Raw genomic sequence first — 21382 nt, 5'->3', positions numbered from 1 at the left:
AGTCAGACTCAACCAACTGAGCCACCCAGGCACCGCACCACTCCCCCCCGCCTGTATTTTTTTATTCCATTGTTGAGCCTGTACAGATATCTGTGTTGTTGGGAAGCTAAAAACTGATGCAAACAAAACAGAACAGAAAAGACGAAGGATGAAAATGCTACCAGGGGCCTGTAACGATTTTTCAGGCTAGTGTGAATTTTATTTTTGATAATTTTAATAATATGGGTAAGACAAGCCAAATCTATAAAGGCAGAGAAATAGCTTATGGCACACTGTGGCAGTCTAGACTACTGAACAAAATGGTGCGATGTGGCAGTGTGATGGTACAGGAGGGGTGAGTGGAAGCTATCTGTATTACAGATTCCTTGGGTCTTACTGTTCTCATCTTTACATTATCACCCTATTCGAACCCACACAAGCAACATGGAACTAGTTAAACTTAAATCTCACCTTTTACAAGCAAGAAGTGAGAGTAGCAATAGAATAGCATGCGTTTTGACTAAGTTAAACACACACACACACACACACACACACACACACACACACATTAGTTTATTCAACAAGCATTTATTAAGTGCTATGAGCCAGGCACTAGGCTAGGGAAACAAGATAAGGAGATCCTGCCCCTGTCCTCAAGAAGTTTACACTCTATCCAGATCAAGCAGACAGCATTTAATACTATATAAGAGCAACGCCAAAAGTACACATGCGGTGTTTGTGGGGTGCCCCAAAGAGGTTTATCTAAGCAATCTCGGGGGGGGGGGGGAAGGGAGTAAGATCGGGAAAGGCATTTGAAAAAGATGGGGCAGAGTTGTCTTAAGGAAGTTAATTGGGGATTGACCAGGCAAAGGGAACAACATAAGCAGGAAAAACGAGGTCCAGACCGTAGCATTTCCTGGGAACTAAAAGCACCCTTTTCTTGTCAGCCAAAGACAAATCAGAAACACTATCACATGTCAATTTTTGATATCTGGGACATCAACTCTGCCTCTTTTTATTGTTTTCTGTTGCCTTCCAAGCCCTACCACCCTATCCTAGAATGGTACGGTGCCCTTCCTGTAAGGCAGAGTTCTTGGCAGGTATTTCCTTTCTCCCTCAAAGTGGATAATTACCAGGACGCAGCCAGAATAAAGGCTAAGGAGGTGAGGGTGAGACCTGGGATGGGGGTGTGAAAAAGCCCACAAACTCTGCCCAATTCCAGATAGCGAAAGGAGGTCTCTCCAAAGGAAAAGAACTTCCGAATGCAAAGACAGCAGGTGTGACTGTCCATTTACCTCCCCGCAGGCCGTGGTCAGGGGCACACGGGGACGACAGGGACAGATCCAAGTGGGGACCGAGAAGGGGAGGGAAGAAGCACCCAGTGACGAGGAGGCGCTTTAGGCGAAGTGCAGGCTGAACAGCAGCCTGGGGGTCCCGGCTTCGGAGCCCCGTTGTCGAGCTGTGACTGAGGAGGTCACAGCGCCCACTCACCGCTGCTGCTGGTAAAGTAGAATACCATGATCCCGGCGGCGGCACAGCGACTCCAGCGCGGAGTAGGAGCACTCAACTCGCAAGATACCAGGATACCAGAAGCGCTGAGGCCGCCTGTCCCCCGCAACTCCTCGCTCACTTCCGGCGGACGTCGGGTCGCGTCATAACGCCAGCCCGTCGGCGCCATCTTTAATCCTGGCGAGGAGGAAGTTATAGGCGGGCTAAGAGGCTATATTGGCTTGGGGGTTGAGAAGGAAAGATGGAGCTAGGGCAATTCGTGGTTGGAAGACACAGCGAGAAAACTCTGTCTTCTTGAAAGAAAAACACCTTTGGCCGATTTTATTTGCAGAACTTTCACCGAGTGGGCAGTCTTATCTTGAGGCTTATGTATTGGTTATATCTGCCACCCATCACCGCCTTACGGGTTCCCTGGCAGCAGAAACTGTTTGCCTTCTTCACAGGTGTTCACTGTGCTATTCACAGTACTTGACACTGAGTAGAAGCTCATTTTACTTGGAAATGAACCCGAATTCCTCCACCTTTCGCATTCTAGTTCCGCCACTTGTAAGGCGCTCCTTGAGCACACTGTGCTTCACTTACCTAATCTGCTAAATGGAGATGAATAGACCAACTAATACATAGGTTATCTTGCTAAGGTTAAGTTAATAGGCGTAAAGGGTTTAGAACTTAGTGCTTAACCAAAGTGGTTTGTTAGTGATATTCCCCAGAGGCATATGCTTATTGAGGTTTGGACTCTTGGACTGTTCTGCCTTTAAATCTGAGATCTCCCATCTATTACCTGTGTGTGATAGGGCAAATTCCAAACCTCGAACCTCGAGATCTAACTGCTTTTGTCAAGTTGGAATAATTGTACTCACGTAAAGCTCCTCAGCAGTTAGTTTTGACCTGACTTTTTCTCTTCATTCCAACAGACTATAGTCTATTAAGTGAAGTGCATCAATTAACTAAGAATGTGCCAAAGACTGTACCAGGAGTTAGTGATCCAAAGATAATAACAGCAGCTGACAACCCAGGAGTACTTTAAGAACCATACGGCTTCCCAAAGCAAGAACCTAAGCTATATTCTATAAATAGTAATTGTTTCTAGGCCCTCAGTTTTATTCTCAGTAAAATGGGAAAGATAATACATATCTCAGATTGTGACAAGAAGTGAATGAAATAAAACTCGTAAAGCGTGTGAGACTGCCTGGCACATCACAGATGTTCAGTGCCATGATTTAATTTTTTTAATTTAAGTTGAAAAAAAAAAATGAACTAGAAATCTAACGTTATTACCAATAAAAAAACGTTAAACTAAAGACAAAGTTTTAATTGTGGAAGATAACTGCCTCGAAAATCTTGGGGAGACCCCTTTGCAAAAACATGCTAAGCCAAGCGACCCCAGAATGTACCTGGAGTTCAGGAGCGTGCCTTTATTCTGCCGAAAACTACATTTCCCAGAATGCATCTAAACAAGACCACGGGAAAGGAGCGCTGCGCTGCCGCAAGGGATTATGGAAGGCGTGGATTCCCAGCGGGGAGAGTGAGTTTCACCTGCCAAGGGCGGGAGAATGTTTGGAGACCGCCTTTCGCACCGACCCGGCCAGCGCTGGTGAGCGACCAATCACCGAGCCAGCCCCCTGGAAGGTCTGAAAAGCGGCGAATCAGAACGCAGAGGCTTCAGCCTTCACGGGCGCGCGGTAATTTGAATACAGTGGAGGAGACACTGGCTCCGCTGGAGAGAGGTCGCCGGCTCTGAGGCTCAGGTGAGTGCTGCGGCGGGCCGAGGCGTGGGGTGGAAGACCGAAGAGAACGGGAGACTCTGTGGAACGTGGGGGTGCATGTCGAGGACAAAGAGCTTTAGCTCAGGGCTTGGCTGCTGGAGACCGAAGCCACCCACAGGTTCTCCGCACTTAGAGGTCACCGGGTTTCCATCTTTCTGACGCACTTTTCTGTCATGCCTTCTCTCATTCAGCCCCAGAAGAGTTTTCTCTTAAGCCGCGGCTGGACATTGAGTTCCAGAGACCCTGGTTTTCCTTTTAACCTTGAACGTGCTTGTGTAATACTTTTTTAAACGTACCTGATCCGAAGGAAGGGGAGGGGAAACCTTCTGTTGAGCCAACATACCATGCTGTCTCATGCTCGAGAATGAACGTGCATGATTTTATTTTCAGCAGCCTTAGGAGGTCCGAGGATTTTACAAACTAGGAAACAAGCGGCTTGTTCAAGGCTCCTCAGCCAGGAAAATGGGAGGGGATTATGCTAAACCCGTTTTCTTGCTGAACTCTGAAGGAAAGGCTAGAAACTGGTCTCTGCCTTCACTGAACAGTCAGGCTGTTGGGGGAAGACAGTTAAGCCAGCAAGAAAATGCCTTAAATGGCATATTAAAGAAGTGTGGGGTCTGGCGAGGGTAGTCACAGGAAGATATCCCCGCAGAATATTTTAACTTGGTGTGAATTAATCAGGCTAATTAAAGAGGAAACTGTGCCCTGAAATGGGGTTAAAAAAAATACTTCCTCCTTGGGAGGACTATTTTCCAGCCTGAAACGGATGTACTAATTCTTTTATTTCTTGTTCCTAATTGTTACTGTGATGCAGTGTTTTCCTTTTTTTTTTTAACCTCCATGCTTAAATGTTTATTAAAGTGATTTGCTTTTTAAAATACCCTCACCCATCTAAAAACTTTTTCAGACTCTTAAAGTAAAATTTTGATATGGTGATTTTTATACAAATTGGATACATTTGGTTATTATAATTTTCCTATTGATTTTAGGAGTTCAGTTAAGAAGATGTCAGCTTTTACTCCAAGAAAAAAGAAGCAGCGTTCTTTGAGCTGTGACAAGTGAGTCTCATCTTATGGGTAGAAACTCTTAAAAAAGAAAAATCCAACTTCTTGTCTGTCTTATCTTCTCTCTTCTATTTCTTAAAATTTCCACTATTCCACTTGTCTGCTCCTTGTGGCTATAGTATATTCTTTTTTTTTTTTAATGTTTATTTTTGAAAGAGAGAGAGTGAGACAGAGCATGAGTAGAGGAGGGGCAGAGAGAGAGAGGGAGACAGAATCTGAAGCAGGCTCCAGGCTTTGCGCTGTCAGCACAGAGCCAGATGCAGGGCTTGAACCTACAGACTGAGATTAAAACCGAGCTGAAGTCGAATGCTTAACCGACTGTGCCACTGAGGCGCCCCCGCTATAGTATATTCTAATTCTAGTATGGAAATATTGTAAGCTTTCAAAATTAATTATTTGGTGCCTTTGGAGAGAATCAGAAAGAGCTGTTTTCTATGACTTGGAAATGTATGTCAAATCTTTTATTTCCTTGCTCCTCTCAGCTCTCTTATGTAATAACTAACATAGTGTTTTTCATATAGTACTCATCTTTGAGTATTCTTTGAAAGTCTGCTCACTCAGTGCTTACTACATGTCTTAACAGGATATAAATTACTTCCCACAGAATAGGCTTGAGGTCAGTTTATTACATAGAACTAATCATTTTAGGGGACATGTAGCCTGTCAAGCCAGGTGAGCTATAACTCTATGGGCTATAATTTGTATATGGCCACAATTTAGATATAGGTTTAAAATGTTTTTTAATGTTTATTTATTTTTGAGAGAGAGACAGAGACAGGGTGTGAGTGGGGGAGGGGCAGAGAGAGAGGGAGACAGAGAATCTGAAGCAGGCTCCAGGCTCTGAGCTGTCAGCACAGAGCCCGACACAGGGCTCGAACCTACCAGCTGTGAGATCATGACCTGAGCTGAAGTCGGCCACTTAACCGACTGAGCCACCCAGGCGCCCCTAGATATAGGTTTTGAAACATACACATACACATACCCACATGATATCAAATCCTTTTTTTTTTTTTTTTTTTTGAGATTATTTTTGAGAGAGAGAGTATGTGTGCAGGTATGTGCCTGCAAGCGGGGGAGGTGCAGAGAGAGAGGGGACAGAGGATCTGAAGCAGGCTCTGCACTGACACCAGAGAGCCCCATGCAGGGCTTGAACTTGTGAACTGTGACATCGTGCCCTGAGTCAAAGTTGGATTCTTTAAATTTTTTTTTTTTTTTTTTAACGTTTATTTATTTTTGAGACAGAGAGAGACAAAGCATGAACAGGGGAGGGGCAGAGAGAGAGGGAGACACAGAACCGGAAGCAGGCTTCAGGCCATCAGCCCAGAGCCCGACGCGGGGCTCGAACTCACGGACCGCGAGATCGTGACCTGAGCTGAAGTCGGACGCTTAACCGACTGAGCCACCCAGGCGCCCCTCAAAGTTGGATTCTTAACCAACTGAGCCACCCAGGCACCCCAAATCTTCTTTGTTAACAGTGTTTATTTTTGCAAACATTATTGGGACCTTATTTTTGAAAGATATTTGAATGCTTTGGTAAAGACAAAATTTGAGAATCCTATTTTTATTTACATATGTGGGTATGTATGTATTTTTTTAATGGGGGCAGAGGGAGAGAGAGAATCTTAAGCAGGCTCCATGCTCAGCGAAGAGTCCTATGTGGGGCTTAAGCTCATGATCCTGGGATCATGACCCGAACCGAAATCAAGAGTCAGATGCTTAGCTGACTGGGCCACCCAGGTACCCGGAGAATCCTATTGTTAAACTGATAGACAATGTTTATGCATGGTTATATGGTAGAGAGGATTGTTTTTAGTATGACCTACCAGTATAGTTGTTTATTACTTAGTAGTAGATTGGCATTAAATTGAAGCAAAATGATACTTATCAATGGACTTTGTTTCTTTTCATAGCCTATTATCAGACATCCCATCAAAGAAATTAATTTTGGACTTTGCTGAAAACGTATTTCCATCACCTGATCAAAAATACATTTCCCAAAGCAGTGATAGCAATGAAGAAAAGGTACTTTGCTCTCAGCAAGGCCATTTCATTTCAAGTCCACTCAAAACAACTGAAAAATCCAGATTGGCATCTGCAAATCAAGGTTCACCATTTAAATCTGCTGTGTCTACTGTATCCTTTTACAACAAAGATCAGTGGTATCTGAATCCATTAGAGAGAAAGCTGATAAAAGAGAGTAGATCCATTTGTCTAAAAACTAATAATGAAGATAAATCTTTTCCCATTGTGACAGTCTGCTCCAAGAAGATAAACAAAAAGCCACAAAAGTGTTTAACTTCTAAATATCAACCGAAATATAAATGTATCAAGCCTGTATCAAAGAATTCTAAAAAATCCAAGCAAAATCGAGTGGCCTATAAGCCAGTTGTGGAGAAAGAGAATAATTATTACTCAGCTGAAAATAATCTGAATGCTCCTCGGGTTCTAAGCCAAAAAGTCAAACCACAAGTTACACTCCAGGGTGGAGCGGCCTTTTTTGTTAGGAAAAAGTCCTGTCTTAGAAAATTGTCTTCAGAAAACAAGCCATTACTGGAACTCACGCAAAAGAATCCATCAGAAGTGACTGAAGATTCTGATGTAGAGACTGTCCATAAAAGAAAAGGTTTTGAGACAAGGCACGTGCCAAAGTGCTTGTTACTAGAAAAGGAACCGAATGTTGAACTGCTTTGTGCAAGAAGTAAAAATGGAGAGAAATTAATAAAGGTAAAGAAAACCGAATATGTCACTTTAAAAACTAAGTTGGCTATCTGAAAAAACTTCAGTATACCAAAGATATATATATATCTATAAATATATATATATATCTATAGATCTATAGATATATATATATAACATGGCTGAACAAAATTTTGGTGTCTTTGCAGCCCAGAGGACTGCTTTTATTAGCCAAATAATATAGTTTAATCACTAGAAAGAATTTAGGGCAGGTGCAATGATGGGACTTTTCTCCTTTTTTTGGCTTAAGGAAGCCTACAACATTTTTTTGCATTAAGGTATACATTTCACTAAATCCCCTTATTACTAAAATCCAGAGAAGCTTAGCAATTTTTATTTGGTAGTGTTTTTAGAATGTAGAAATAACAAAACTTAGGTAGTGGATTTCCAGCATATGGACATAATTGTTTTTTGTTTGTTTCAGCTTGTTATTTAAAGTACTGGATTATTCCACAAAATTTAAATTAAAAAAAAATTTTTTTAATATTTATTTTTGAGAAAGAGGGAAAGATGGAACACGAATGGGGGAGGGGCAGAGAGAGAAGGAGACACAGAATCTGAAGCAGGCTCCAGGCTCTAAGCTGTCAGCACAGAGCCCAGTGTGGGACTGGAACCTATGTAGTGTGAGATCATGACCTGAGCCAATGTCGGATGCTTAATTGACTAAGCCACCCAGGTGCCCCTCCATAAAATTTAGAGAAGACAGAAAGTATTAAAAATTTTTTTTATGTAAGCCCACTACCTCCAGATAATCACTGCTCATGTATAGTTGGGTTTTGGTTTATTTTATGCAGTATGTTTTCATGGTTGCCATTCTATGCTTTTTCGTTCTTGCTCATATTTGACACAGCCAGCCTGGACTAGTGTTGTTTCCTAGAAATAGGATACCAAATTTACAATTTTCTAGGGGGAAGAAAAGGTGAAAAATGTTTAACCCAATATATTTTAAATGTTACCATTTCAATATAATCATAACAAGTAATTAGGTATTTTTTTAATTTTATTTTTTATTTTTTAAAATTTACATCCAAATTAGTTAGCATAGAGTGCAACAATGATTTCAGGAGTAGATTCCTTAATGCCCCTTACCCATTTAGCCCATATACCCTCCCACAACCCCTCCAGTAACCCTCAGTTTGTTCTCCGTATTTATGAGTCTCTTCTGTTTTGTCCCCCTCCCTGTTTTTATATTATTTTTGTTTCCCTTCCCTTATGTTCATCTGTTTTGTTTCTTAAAGTCCTCATATGAATGAAGTCATATGATTTTTGTCTTTCTCTGACTAATTTCACTTAGCATAATACCCTCTGGTTCCATCCACATAGTTGCAAATGGCAAGATTTCATTCTTTTTGATTGCCGAGTAATAATACTCCATTGTGTGTGTGTGTGTGTGTATACATATATATATATACACACATATATACATACCACATCTTCTTTATCCATTCATCCATCGATGGACATTTGGGCTCTTTCCATACTTTGTCTATTGTTGATAGTGCTGCTATAAACATGGGGGTGCATGTGTCCCTTTGAAACAGCACACCTGTCTCCTGTGGATAAATGCCTGGTAGTGCAATTGCTAGGTTGTAGGGCAGTTCTATTTTTAGTTTTTTGAGGAACCTCCATACTGTTTTCCAGAGTGGCTGCACCAGTTTGTATTGCCACCAACAATGCAAAAGAGATCCTGTTTCTTGGCATCCTCGCCAACATCTGTTGTTGCCTGAGTTGTTAACGTTAACCATTCTGACAAGTGTAAGGTGGTATCTCACTGTAGTTTTGATTTGTATTTCCCTGATGATGAGTGATGTTGAGCATTTTTTCATGTGTTGGTTGGCCATCTGGATGTCTTTGGAGAAGTGTCTGTTCATGTCTTTTGCCCATTTCTTCACTGGATTATTTGTTTTTTGGGTGTTGAATTTGATAAGTTCTCTATAGATTTTGGATACTAACCCTTTATCTGATATGTCATTTGCAGATATCTTCTCCCATTCGGTTGGTTGCCTTTTAGTTTTGCTGATTGTTTCCTTCACTGTGCAGAAGCTTTTTATTTTGATGAGGGCTCAGTAGTTCATTTTTGCTTTTGTTTCCCTTGCCTCTGGAGATGTGTTGAATAAGAAGTTGCTGCGGGCAAGATCAAAGAGGTTTTTGCCTGCTTTCTCCTTGAGGATTTTGATGCCTTCCTGTCTTACATTTAGGTCTTTTATCCATTTTGAGTTTATTTTTGTGTATGGTGTAAGAAAGTGGTCCACGTTCATTCTTCTGCATGTCACTTTCCAGTTTTCCCAGCACCACTTGTTGAAGAGACTGTCTTTATTCCATTGGATATTCTTTCCTGCTCTGTCAAAGATGAGTTGGCCAAATGTTTGTGAGTCCATTTCTGGGTTCTCTATTCTGTTCCATTGATCTGAGTGTCTGTTCTTGTGCCAGTACCATACTGTTTTGATGATTACAGCTTTGTAGTATAGCTTGAAGTCTGGGATTGTGATGCCTCCTGCTTTGGTTTTCTTTTTCAAGATCACTTTGGCTATTCGGGGTCTTTTCTGGTTCCATACAAATTTTAGGATTATTTTTTCTAGCTCTATGAGGAATGCTGGTGTTACTTTGATAGGGATTGCATTGAGTATGTAGATTGCTTTGGGTAGGATTGACATTTTAACAATATTTGTTCTTCCTATCCAGGAGCATGGAATCTTTTTCCGTTTCTTTGTGCCTTCTTCAATTTCTTTCATGAGCTTTCTATAGTTTTCAGTGTATAGATTTTTCACCTCTTTGGTTAGATTTATTCCTAGGTATTTTATGGTTTTTTGTGCAACTGTAAATGGGATCAGTTCCTTGATTTCTCTTTCTGTTGCTTCATTGTTGGTGTATAGGAATGCAACTGATTTCTGTGCATTGATTTTCTATCCTGCAACTTTGCTGAATTCATGAATCAATTCTAGCAGTTTTTTTGGTGGAATCTTTTGGGTTTTCCATATAGAGTATCATGTCATCTGTGAAGAGTGAAAGTTTGACCTCCTCCTGGCCGATTTGGATGCCTTTTATTTCTTTGTGTTGTCTGATTACAGAGGCTAAGACTTCCAATACTGTGTTGAATAACAGTGGCGAGAGTGGACATCCCTGTCTTGTTCCTGACCTTAGGGGGAAAGCTCTCAGTTTTTCCCCATTGAGGATGATATTAGCATTGGGTCGTTTATATATGGCTTTTATGATCTCGAGGTATGCTCCTTCTATCCCTACTTTCTTGAGGGTTTTTATCAAGAAAGGATGCTGTATTTTGTCAAATGCTTTCTCTGCGTCTGTTCAGAGGATCATATGATTCTTGTCCTTTCTTTTATTGATGTGATGAATCACGTTGTTTTCCAGATATTGAACCAGCCATCACAGGTATAAATCCCGTTTGGTCGTGGTGAATAATTTTTTTAATGTATTGTTGAATCTGGTTGGCTAATATCTTGTTGAGGATTTTTGCATCCATGTTCATCAGAGAAATTGGTCTATAGTTCTCCTTTTTAGTGTGGTCTCTGTCTGGTTTTGGAATCAAGGTAATGCTGGCTTCATAGAAAGAGTTTGGAAGTTTTCCTTCCATTTCTATTTTTTTGAACAGTTTCGAGAGAATAGGTGTTAACTCTTCCTTAAATGTTTGGTAGAATTCCCCTGGAAAGCCATCTGGCCCTGGACTCTTGTTTTTTGGCAGAATTTTGATTACGAATTCGATTTCCTTACTGGTTATGGGTCTGTTCAAATTTTCTATTTCTTCCTGTTTCAGTTTTGGTAGTGTATATATTTCTAGGAATTTGTCCTTTTCTTCCAGATTACCCATTTTATTGGCATATAGTTGCTCATAATATTCTCTTATTATTGTTTTTATTTCTGTTGTGTTGGTGGTCATCTCTCCTCTTTCATTCTTGATTTTATTTATTTGGGTCCTTTCCTTTTTCTTTTTGATCAAACTGGCTAGTGGTTTATCAATTTTGTTAATTCTTTCAAAGAACCAGCTTCTGGTCATTGATCTACTGTTTTTTTTTTTTTGGTTTCGATAGCATTAATTTCTGCTCTAATCTTTATTATCTCCTGTCTTCTGCTGGTTTTGGGTTTTGTTTGCTGTTCTTTTTCCATCTCCTTAAGGCGTAAAGTTAGGTTGTGTATCTGAGATCGTTCTTCCTTCTTTAGGAAGGCCTGGATTGCTATATACTTCCTCTTATGACCACCTTTGCTGCATCCCAGAGGTTTTGGGTTGTGGTGTTATCATTTTCATTGACTTCCATATACTTTTTACTTTCCTCTTTAACTGCTTGGTTAGCCCATTCATTCTTTAGTAGGATGTTCTTCAGTCTCCAAGTATTTGTTACCTTTCCAAATTTTTTCTTGTGGTTGATTTCAAGTCTCATAACGTTGTGGTCTGAAAATATGCACGATATGATCTTGATCTTTTTGTACTTACTTAAAGGGCTGATTTGTGTCCCAGTATATGGTCTATTCTGGAGACCATTCCATGTGCACTGGAGAAGAATATATATTTTGCTGCTTTAGGATGAAATGTTCTGAATATATCTGTAATTCTATCTGGTCCAGTGTGTCATTCAAAACCATTGTTTCCTTGTTGAGTTTTTTATTAGATGATCTGTCCATTGCTGTGAGTGGGGTGTTGAAGTCTCCTACTATGATGGTATTACTATCAATGAGTTTATGTTTGTGATTAATTGACTTATATATTTGGGTGCTTTCACATTTGGCGCATAAATGTTTACAATTGTTAGGTCTTCTTGGTGGATAGACCCCTTGATTATGATATAATGCCCTTCTGCATCTCTTGATACAGTCTTTATTTCAAAGTCTAGATTGTCTGATATAAGTATAGCTACTCCAGCTTTCTTTTGTTGACCATTAGCATGATAGATGGTTCTCCATCCCCTTATTTTCAATCTGAAGGTGTCTTTAGGTCTGAAGTGGGTCTCTTGTAAACAGCATGTAGATGGATCTTGTTTTCTTATCCATTCTGTTACCCTATGTCTTTTGATTGGAGCATTGAATCCATTGACGTTTAGAGTGAGTGATTAGTGAGATATTTTAAATTCTGTTTTTGGTACTAAGTCCTTCAAGCCCATGTTTATTTTCACTTGCACCATATCCCAGTTGGAACTAGCCATGTTGCAAATTCTTCTTAGCTACTTGTGACTGGTGGCTACCCTAACAGACCGTGTGGGTCTGACACTTCTATTATTGACCTCTTATCAGTAATCTTACCAGAGGAAAGTTTCCCCCACCCCAGGTACCTGGGGCAGAAAGCAATTGAGACTTTAAGAAAGGCTGTCTCCCAGTTTGGGGCTTGCATGTCTGTGGTGACTTGTTTATACTCGTCACAACTTATGCAGCTAGAGAAATGATAGGCTTTCACATGCTGTTCAGTACATTCTGAGGCTTATTTATTGAGCAGTTCAAACTCTACAGTCCTTGCCCTCCTCACCACCTCCTCTCATTATCGTTCTTATTGCCTCCTCTCAAATTCAACCCCAGTTGCTACCTCTTGTAGTCATCTAAATTTCAAGTCTCAGTAGCAAAAATTATAAATTGGTGGCCAGTAGGCCACATCCAGCACGTGGGTGTTTTGCTAGGCTTACATAATGTTTAACAAAAAAAAAAAAAAAAAAAAAAAAATTGAGCCAGCATTCTAAAGAAATGGTGTTTCATGAAAGTTGAAGTCTGATGTATCATGAAAAATGGAAATCTGACCAAGCTAAGCTTTCATTCCTCTATAGCAAACTCTTGGGACAGATTATCAGGCTACCATTTGACAGGTATGAGCTCCACTAAATCAACGTGTGTATATGTATTTAGATCAGTCCAGTTGTGCTATGAATCAATTTCACTTACCTGCTGTCCTTGTAGGCATTTAAGTTTGCAATCCCTACTAAATATTTCTGCCTGCTTATCAAGTATTGCCAAGTATATTGTTAAATGGAACATGTTCTTGATGGCTAAGCCATGACACTCCGATTTTATTCATTCTTCGTATTTTTTTCTACCAAAAAACACCCCTGTGTCTTGATTGGATTTTTGGTGATATGAGTGTATAAGTTTATCAAAACTGATATATCTGCACTTCACATAAATGCATGTCAATTTTTTTTAAATGTACAATTTGCACTAAAATTCTTAGTTTAGCAAAACAAAGTGGTGGGTGGGTTGCTGTCTGCATTTCCACCCATCCATCTCCTAGTTAGTTTTCTCTCTATTTGGTGATGAAGATACGATCTTTATACAGTGACATGATGAATTCTCTGCAACACTCTCTTCTCACTTTGTTTTTTAAACTTCATTTTCAGGGGGCTAGGTACTGGGTTCTGTCTAGTTTTCAGTAATTTTTGAGAACCTAGGCTTTGATCATCTTACATTTGTGGAACTGAGCTCAGCTCAAGATTTTTTTTTAAAGTTTATTTATTTATTTTGAGAGAGCACAAACGGGGGAGGGACAGAGAGAGAGAGCGAGAGAGAAAATCCCAAGCAGGCTCCACACTGTCATTGCAGAGCCCGATGCGGGGCTCGAACTCAGCTAACTGTGAGATCATCACCTGAGCTGAAATCAAGAGTTGGACACTTAACCGACTGAGCCACCTAGGCACCCCACTCTGCTCAAGATTCTTAAGATTTTGTTAAACACCCACTACTAGTATTCATCTCTCCTAGCTAAGGATGACTCCTCTTTTCATTAGAGGGTACATCACCTTTCCCCAACTCATGGAGCCCTGAGAAATGGCAAACTGTTGTGTTGTCCCATCTCTGCTGAGCTGTAATGGTCTTGAATAGGAGTTCTTTTTTTTTTTTAATTTTTTTTTTAATGTTTACTTATTTCTGAGAGAGAGAGAGAGAGACAGAGTGTGAGCAGGGGAGGGGCAGAGAGAGAGGGAGGCACAGAATCCAAAGCAGGCTCCAGGCTCTGAGCTGTCAGCATAGAGCCCAACAAGGGGCTCCAACCCCCAAGCTGTGAGATCATGACCTGAGCCAAAGTTGGACACCCAACCAGCTGAGCCACCCAGGCGCCCCAGGAGTTCTTTTTTAATCAAAAGTTTGGTTTTTTTTTCCCTTTTATCCCAAGCTGTATATTCTCTTAAGTCTCACCAAATTAGTAGTGTTAGTGAAATATTTCAGAATGCTTTCCCTTTGTCTTTCCCACTTCCCTGCTACTGCCCAGCAAGTGGGATTTAGAAGCCTCTCCAGCTAGTCCAGAATGTTCTTTTTCTTTCCTTGGCTGCCTGTTTTTAAAGCTTATGACAGAAGGTTGTCCCTTCCAATTTGGTGGCTGCTGGGGAAATTTTTGCCATTTTTACTAATTGTTTGGGTTTTTTTTTTTTTTTTTTTTTATTATCATAGAAGGAATGTTCTGTAGTCTTCATCCTGTTATCTCTATCAGGAAATAGATGTTTTGACAGAATTAAATATGCACACTCTGTTATGTACATTTCATAAATATAGGGGAAATTATCCTTAAAATAGTCTGAAAGTTGAGGATTTAAAGTCAGTTAAAAAGTGTAATTTGTAATAAACTAGATATTTTGTTTTAGAAATAGATCTGTGGGGATCCGTTCATGAAATAGAAAATCGTTAAGAATTAGAGTTTTTTTTAATTTTCCCTATTCATTTTCAGGATTCATCAGGTGGAGTAGTTTCTTCAAGAGAATGTAAACCTAATGAAAATAAATGTTTTCCTTCAGAAGATTCTCTCAGTGAAAACAAGGCGGGTAAGTAAGAAAACTTCTCAAAATGAGTTCATGTAATTCATTGCATGTGTCGATATGAAATTCTGTACAATAATTTTTTTTTTTTTATTCAGTATGTGTACTTCTATTTGTATCTTTATGTTTATCTCAGTGACACTGTTTTCTGTAGTAAGCAGTGTAGTGCAGTTTGAAAACAAGGAAGGTAAGGAGACCTTAGGCTGGAATTTAAGACAAAATACTGATGCATAATTGGTCTATGGGATATAGCCAGGGTACTTAAGCTCCCTAGAACTTGGTCTTTTCATTACACCTACCCTACCTGTCTTTTACCCAAAATAATAGAAAGGAGTAAAAACAATTTATGCTATATATTCATCATCAAAACTCTACTGTAAGTAAGCATAATTTATGAAGCCATCAAAAGGACACTTGGGCATCAGGAACCTTGGGATTTTGTCTAGGTCTGCCACTAATTAACTATGTGGTCTAGGGATGAGATCTCTAGTCTTCATTTTTAAATTTCTCTTAGTTCTGAAATCCCATTACTAACTTGTAATGTCATTGTTCAATTAAACAGTATTTACTAAACCATGAATATACACAGAGGTTAACATTCTACTTACCAACCAGATTCTGGATAACTTTACTTTGTTGGTTATAGCTGTAAGTTTGAAAATAAATTAAAATTCTTGGAGTGTATATATATTGATTACAGTGAGAAAACTGCAGTTCACAGGAAGAAAACAGATAAAACAAAGAGCATAGTCTGGAGCAATAGCCCTTAAGAGGACCTAATGATATATATAGAGAAGGATTGTTCATAATGATAATTATGAGATACCCTGTTAATAACTAGTATTTACTAGGTGCTGAATATGTACCAGGCAGTGCTAAGTGTTAGTATGTGTTATGTTTCCTATGGGTTGTGCTATTACTGACCTAATAGAACATGTAACAGAACAACAGTGGCTTTCTCTTTACAGTAGTTAATAAAGTTTGCTTTTAAAATAAATTTATTTTAGGCGTGCCTGGGTGGCTCAGATGGTTAAGCAACCAACTCTTGACTTTGGTTCAGGTCATGATCTCAGAGTTCATGGGTCAGCACATCGGGCTCTGTGCTGAGAGTGCAGACCCTACTTGGGATTTCTCTTTCTCTCTCTCTCTCTCTCTCAAAAAATAAAAAAAAAGTGAAAAAAAAATGAAAATAGATTTATGTCAGTATACTAAAGTCCATTTAAAGAAAAACATTTCATGAACAAAAAATAATACAGATGGCACAAGGATATGGCAAAATTCATAAAGGTACTGTACAAATGGTAAAGGATTGTAGCAATAATTACAGTTTATCATTTCTCACAACCTTAGGAAATGAGTTCGTATGCCCATTTTATAGAAGAGGAAACAGACTTAGGTTAAGTAACTAACCCACAGCAGATCAGACCTGTCTTGGCCTTGTTTCTAGAGAATGAGCTCTATTTTTCAATGCAAAGTTAAAAGTTTGCTTTTTACTCAGTAGCCTGCTTGTCCTCTATTTTTCTCTAAACAACTACTATTTTAACTTTGGCTTTTTTTTTTTTAATAGGACTTTTATTTTGTAATAATTTTAGATTTATAGAAAAGTTATAAAGACAGTACAGAGAGTTCCTATATATTACTCCCCTCATTTCTCCCATTGTTACTATCTGATGTCAACATTGTACTTTTGTCAAAACTAAGAGACTGATACTAGTACATTACTATTAACTAAGCTCTAGACTTTATTTGGAGTTCAGCAGTTTTCCATCAATGCCCTCTTTCTGTTCTACAATCCAGTCCAGGGACCACATCGCCTTTAGTTATGTCTCCATAGTGTCCTTCGGTCTGTGACATTTTCTCAGTCTTTTCCTTGTTCCATGTTTTTCATGATTTTGACATTCTTGAGTACTGGCCAGTTATCCTGTATCATGGCCCTGAATCTTGGTTTGTCTGATCTTTTCTCATCAATAGAATGGAGTTAATGGGTTTGGGGAAAGAATGCCCCTGACGTGAAGTACCCTTCTCACCACACTGGATTGGGGGTACTGATGTCCATATGACATTATAGATGTCCATGTGACATCACTTGGTCAAGGTCAAGTTTGTCAGGTTTCTCTACTGTAAAGTCACTCTTACTCCTTTTCCATACTCTGTTCTTTGGAAGTAAGTCACCAAGTCTAGCCCATCCTTTCATGGAGGGGATTAAGCTCCATCTTCTGGGGGAGTGGAGATATTCACATATATTATTTGGAATTCTTATGTAAAGAAGTGTTGTCTCTTTTCTCCTAATTGTTTCCTCCATCTTGAAGTAAATGGAGTCATGGACACTTAATAGTATGGACTCATGAATATTTTTATTTTGGGTTGTAATCCAATACTACATTATTTATTCTGTTCACATTGTTCTAGTTTTTACCAATGGGACATCTTTTCAAGTCATCCTCTTTGGCATGCCTTGTCCTTTTGTTTCTTTTGAGCACTTCTTTATTTTCTGGCACTACAGGGTATTCCAGCCTCATGTTGTATTTTCTCTGCCCCAGTCCTAGAATCACCCATTTCTCCCAGGAAACTGGTGTGTTCTGTTAGGCTTCTATTTAGAAACCAAGATCTGGACTTAGTGTGCTCACTGCTCTGGAGTGTTACTGCTTCTAGGCCTTCTCAGCAAACAGAGCTAGGAAATATACATATGCATACCATGTATGCACACATCTATAATTGTTTCTGTATCTCTCCATCTGTACATATACTAAATAAACCTAAGTTCAAATTTGCTGTCCCGGTCTCTAATCCAATACCACAGGGTTTATCCCATCCTTTCTTGTTTATCCATGGCTTCCCTTAGACAGGGAAAAACCTTTCCACTATTCATTACCCACCCACTTAATTGTTCAGTCCCAGTACACCTGCACAATAGTTTCAGAATCGTTAGTTCATACTCCTGTGAGAAATATTTACCAGTTAGAGTCTAATATTTACAGTCCTTTTGTCTTTAGCCTTATAATTTCTAATTAAAACACAGTTTGATAAAGATATTTAGGTCACCTGCCCATTCTTCCCCTACCTCCTTCATCGCGGTCATGCCACCCTGTTCTAATACAGTTAGATTCATTCGTCACAGTGTGCATTCCATCCTGGGATCCCTCAACGTCATGGCTGATGTATAAATTTATAAAGTTCAACTTAATATTTTCTTTCATGTACTGTGCTTTTGGTGTTATATGTAAAAACATATCCAAACCCAAGTTGTTGTGGAGTTTTCGCTCGCATTTTCTTCTAGAAGTTATATAGTTCTACACTTTACAAATAGATCTGTGACCCATGGTGAGTTAATTTCTATAGAAGAGTGTTGTTGGGGTTTTTTTGTTTTTTTTTTTTTTTTGCATATGACTGTCCAATTGTTCCAGCACATCTGTCGACTCTCCTTTCTCCATTTAATTACTTTTTCTCTGTCAAAAATCAGTTGACTGTATGTGCGTGGGTGTGGTTGGGGCTCTATTTTGTTCCATTGATCTAGACCATACTGTTTTGATTATTTGTTAAGTCTTGAAATCAAGTGATTTCAGTATTTAGGTCTTATTAACATTTAAAGTTTTATGATTTAAAGCTTTGAGTTTATTTTATAATACAAAATTACTGTCATTTTTTTCCCCAACCAGTTTCTCCTGATTCTGTTGTCTACCCGATCTTCAGTGTGTCTTCAGTCAATACAAAAAGGTAAGGATTGCTCTTGTTTTAATGTTTAAGGTTTATTTAATTGAGTCCTTCTGGGTATCTTTCTTTCTTGCACTATGTAATTTGGAGAGTATTTTTTTTCCTCCCCACTAAGGGGATATTGAGAATAAGATGAAATCAGGCCCTCTCCTAGAAACTTCATAAGAACCTAAGAGTTAAGAGAAGGGAAATATCTTTATGGGTTTGAGTGATAATAATTGCTAACATTTTTATACAGTACCTGACCTATAATAAATAGTTTATATCCATTATTTCACTTGATTCTTAGAACAGCCCAGAAGATCGATACTATTAATAATTCCATTTTCAGCTGAGGAAACTGATAGTAATTCACATCGCTTAGAAGCAACAGCTCTTAGCAGCCACTAGAATCCGTATCTGAATTAAAGCCCATTCAGCTGTATTGCCTTTCCTGGGTGATAGTATATTAATGATAGTTCATGTTTAATGAGCATTTACAACCTCATGATGTAGGTACCAGTGTTACCCCATTTTATAGACTAGGAAACTGGCCAGAGGAGTGAGTAACTTACAGCAGCTTTAGTGCTGTTAGAAATCCTGGCTAAAAAGGGATACAGGAGTACTGATGCATAGGGGCACTTGTACCCCAATGTTTATAGCAACACTCTCAACAATAGCTAAATTATGGAAAGAGCCTAACTAAATGTTCATCAACTGACGAATGGATAAAGAAATTGTGGTTTATATACACAATGGAATACTACGTGGCAATGAGAAAGAATGAAATATGGCCTTTTGTAGCAACATGGATGGAACTGGAGAGTCTTATGCTAAGTGAAATAAGTCATACAGAGAAGGACAGATTCCATATGTTTTCACTCCTATGTGGATCCTGAGAAACTTAACAGAAGACCATGGGGGAGGGGAAGAAAAAAAAAATGGTTAGAGAGGGAGGGAGCCAAAACATAAGAGACTCCTAAAAAATGAGAACAAACTGAGGGTTGATGGGGGGGTGGGAGGGAGGGGTGGGTGGGTGATGGATATTGAGGAGGGCACCTGTTGGGATGAGCACTGGGTGTTGTATGGAAACCAATTTGACAATAAATTTCATAAAAAAAAAAATCCTGGTTGAAGCTGCCACTATGCTGGTCAAAGCTAAGACTGGGAAGAGGAGAAGCATGAATGTGAGAACAATAGGCTAGAAAGCTCTGGCAAAGAAGTATCTTATGGTCTTAACATCTTCCTAAGTAGTTTTGGTACTTCTGTCCCCCTTGATGATAAATAACTGTATGTATTGAGCAAGGAACTTTCTAGCTGAGTTCTACTTTTAGGGTACCTCCATCACCTCAGAAATTGGGTTGGGTAGCAACTTTCCCTCTTTAAAGGCCATGTTCCTAGTTTTTTGCACCTTTCTGTTTTTTCATCTATGTCTTCTTTCATGACTATTTATTGAGGATTGAAATCTACCACAATTAGCTGATATAAGTGTATAAACTAATTAATCTAGCCTAAGGAGATATGAGAATACTATTGGTTGGATTGTTTGAAATTTCTCTTTATGTAGGACCCAAAGGGTCAGATCTCGTCAATCACTTGTGGTTTAATCTATGACTTTTACTTTAGGCAGATTACAGATTCTCCAGGTTCATTGTCTCACATTCATTTTTTGTTTATTCACTCATTTGGCAAACATTTATAGAGTGCTATATGATATTGAACTATTATACTGAGTTTTGGAGATGTGAAAATAAATAACACATGGTCCTATCATGGAAGTTATGATTAGAGGAGGACGGGCATTATAATAAAATGTTAAAATTGCTAAGATAGAAATAAAGAGATTGTGGTCATACATGCAGGGATGGGAATTTGCTGAGTTACTCAGCAAAGGTTGTATAAACGGCACGAGTCAAGCAGCCTAGAGAGTGTGTTTTGTGTTACGGGCACATACCATTAGTGGTTTGTCAAAGCAGTTCAAGAGCGTCACGTCCAGCATTTTTTTTTAATGGAATAATGTATCTCTCACAGTTATTTATTAACAGTAAGTTATTTAGTAAAACTTTCTGGTTTTAGTTTTATATGTGTATCTATATTGGTCATAATGTAAAATAAATTTCTTACCGTCAAATGACAGGATAGTTTGGCTTAGTTTAAAAAACACTGGACACTTATTTTTCTAGTGTTTTTTTTTTTTTTTTCTTGTGAGTTTTCTCTGAATCTCTTGCTTTGGTCACCTGTTTTTTTTTCCTTGCCTTTTTTTTTTTTTTTTTTTAAACCTCTACTCTCCACAGATTTTTATTCCTTTGGTCCTTGGAAAACAAAGGTCCTTTTATTATAAGGCTTGGGTTACAAACTCAGGGCCTATAGAGATTGGGTGGAGATTGGAGCCAAATGGGGAATGCATACCTCAAATAAAAGAGCATGCATTGTGTTAGTTACATTCTTTGAAGAAATAATGGTCTGGTGATCTTACAGTGTCTCTTGCAATATTGGAAATACACATTTTTAAGTGAGATCTCTAGATTTTAAAATATTGGTAGCTAATCCACAGTTTTATTTATTTATTTTTTTAATTTTTTTTTAACGTTTATTTATTTTTGAGACAGAGAGAGACAGAGCATGAACAGGGGAGGGGCAGAGAGAGAGGGAGACACAGAATCGGAAGCAGGCTCCAGGCTCTGAGCTGTCAGCACAGAGCCCAATGCGGGGCTCGAACTCACGGACCATGAGATCATGACCTGAGCCGAAGTCGGACACTTAACCGACCAAGCCACCCAGGCACCCCTAATCCACAGTTTTAAACACTGTAAGCCAATCAAAACATATCTGTGAGCTGTATTTGGCCCAAGAGCCTCCAGTTTACCACCTCTTTAGGCCAGTCCCCACATTCTTTCCTAATTGG

General features: G+C 39.1%; 2 protein-coding genes across 4 annotated transcripts in view; one reads left to right on the top strand and one right to left on the bottom strand.

Annotated features, from left to right (window-relative positions):
• The window catches only part of CCDC25 (coiled-coil domain containing 25), a 38791-nt gene extending 37180 nt beyond the window's left edge, over nucleotides 1-1611 (bottom strand). Inside the window, exon 1 of one of the 3 annotated variants that reach the window (XM_060653653.3) lies at nucleotides 1471-1611. In XM_060653653.3, the coding sequence (XP_060509636.1) occupies nucleotides 1471-1498 (28 nt within the window). In that variant the 5' untranslated portion in view covers nucleotides 1499-1611. The remainder of the gene's footprint in view (nucleotides 1-1470) is intronic. The other 2 variants (XM_060653652.3, XM_060653654.3) reach the window with 2 other exon arrangements.
• A 946-nt stretch (nucleotides 1612-2557) lies between these two features.
• The window catches only part of ESCO2 (establishment of sister chromatid cohesion N-acetyltransferase 2), a 29760-nt gene continuing 10935 nt past the window's right edge, over nucleotides 2558-21382 (top strand). The window contains exons 1-5 of the mRNA XM_060653651.3: nucleotides 2558-3236; nucleotides 4244-4312; nucleotides 6229-7042; nucleotides 14700-14793; nucleotides 18444-18501. Coding sequence (XP_060509634.1) covers nucleotides 4260-4312; nucleotides 6229-7042; nucleotides 14700-14793; nucleotides 18444-18501 — 1019 coding nt within the window. The 5' untranslated portion in view covers nucleotides 2558-3236; nucleotides 4244-4259. The remainder of the gene's footprint in view (nucleotides 3237-4243; nucleotides 4313-6228; nucleotides 7043-14699; nucleotides 14794-18443; nucleotides 18502-21382) is intronic.

Source organism: Panthera onca, chromosome B1 (assembly GCF_046562875.1).
Source record: "Panthera onca isolate mPanOnc1 chromosome B1, mPanOnc1 haplotype 2, whole genome shotgun sequence".
In the NCBI taxonomy this organism is placed as follows: Eukaryota; Metazoa; Chordata; class Mammalia; order Carnivora; family Felidae; genus Panthera; species Panthera onca.
Note: the sequence above shows the minus strand (reverse complement) of the source record. Positions and strands in the feature narration are given on the sequence as shown.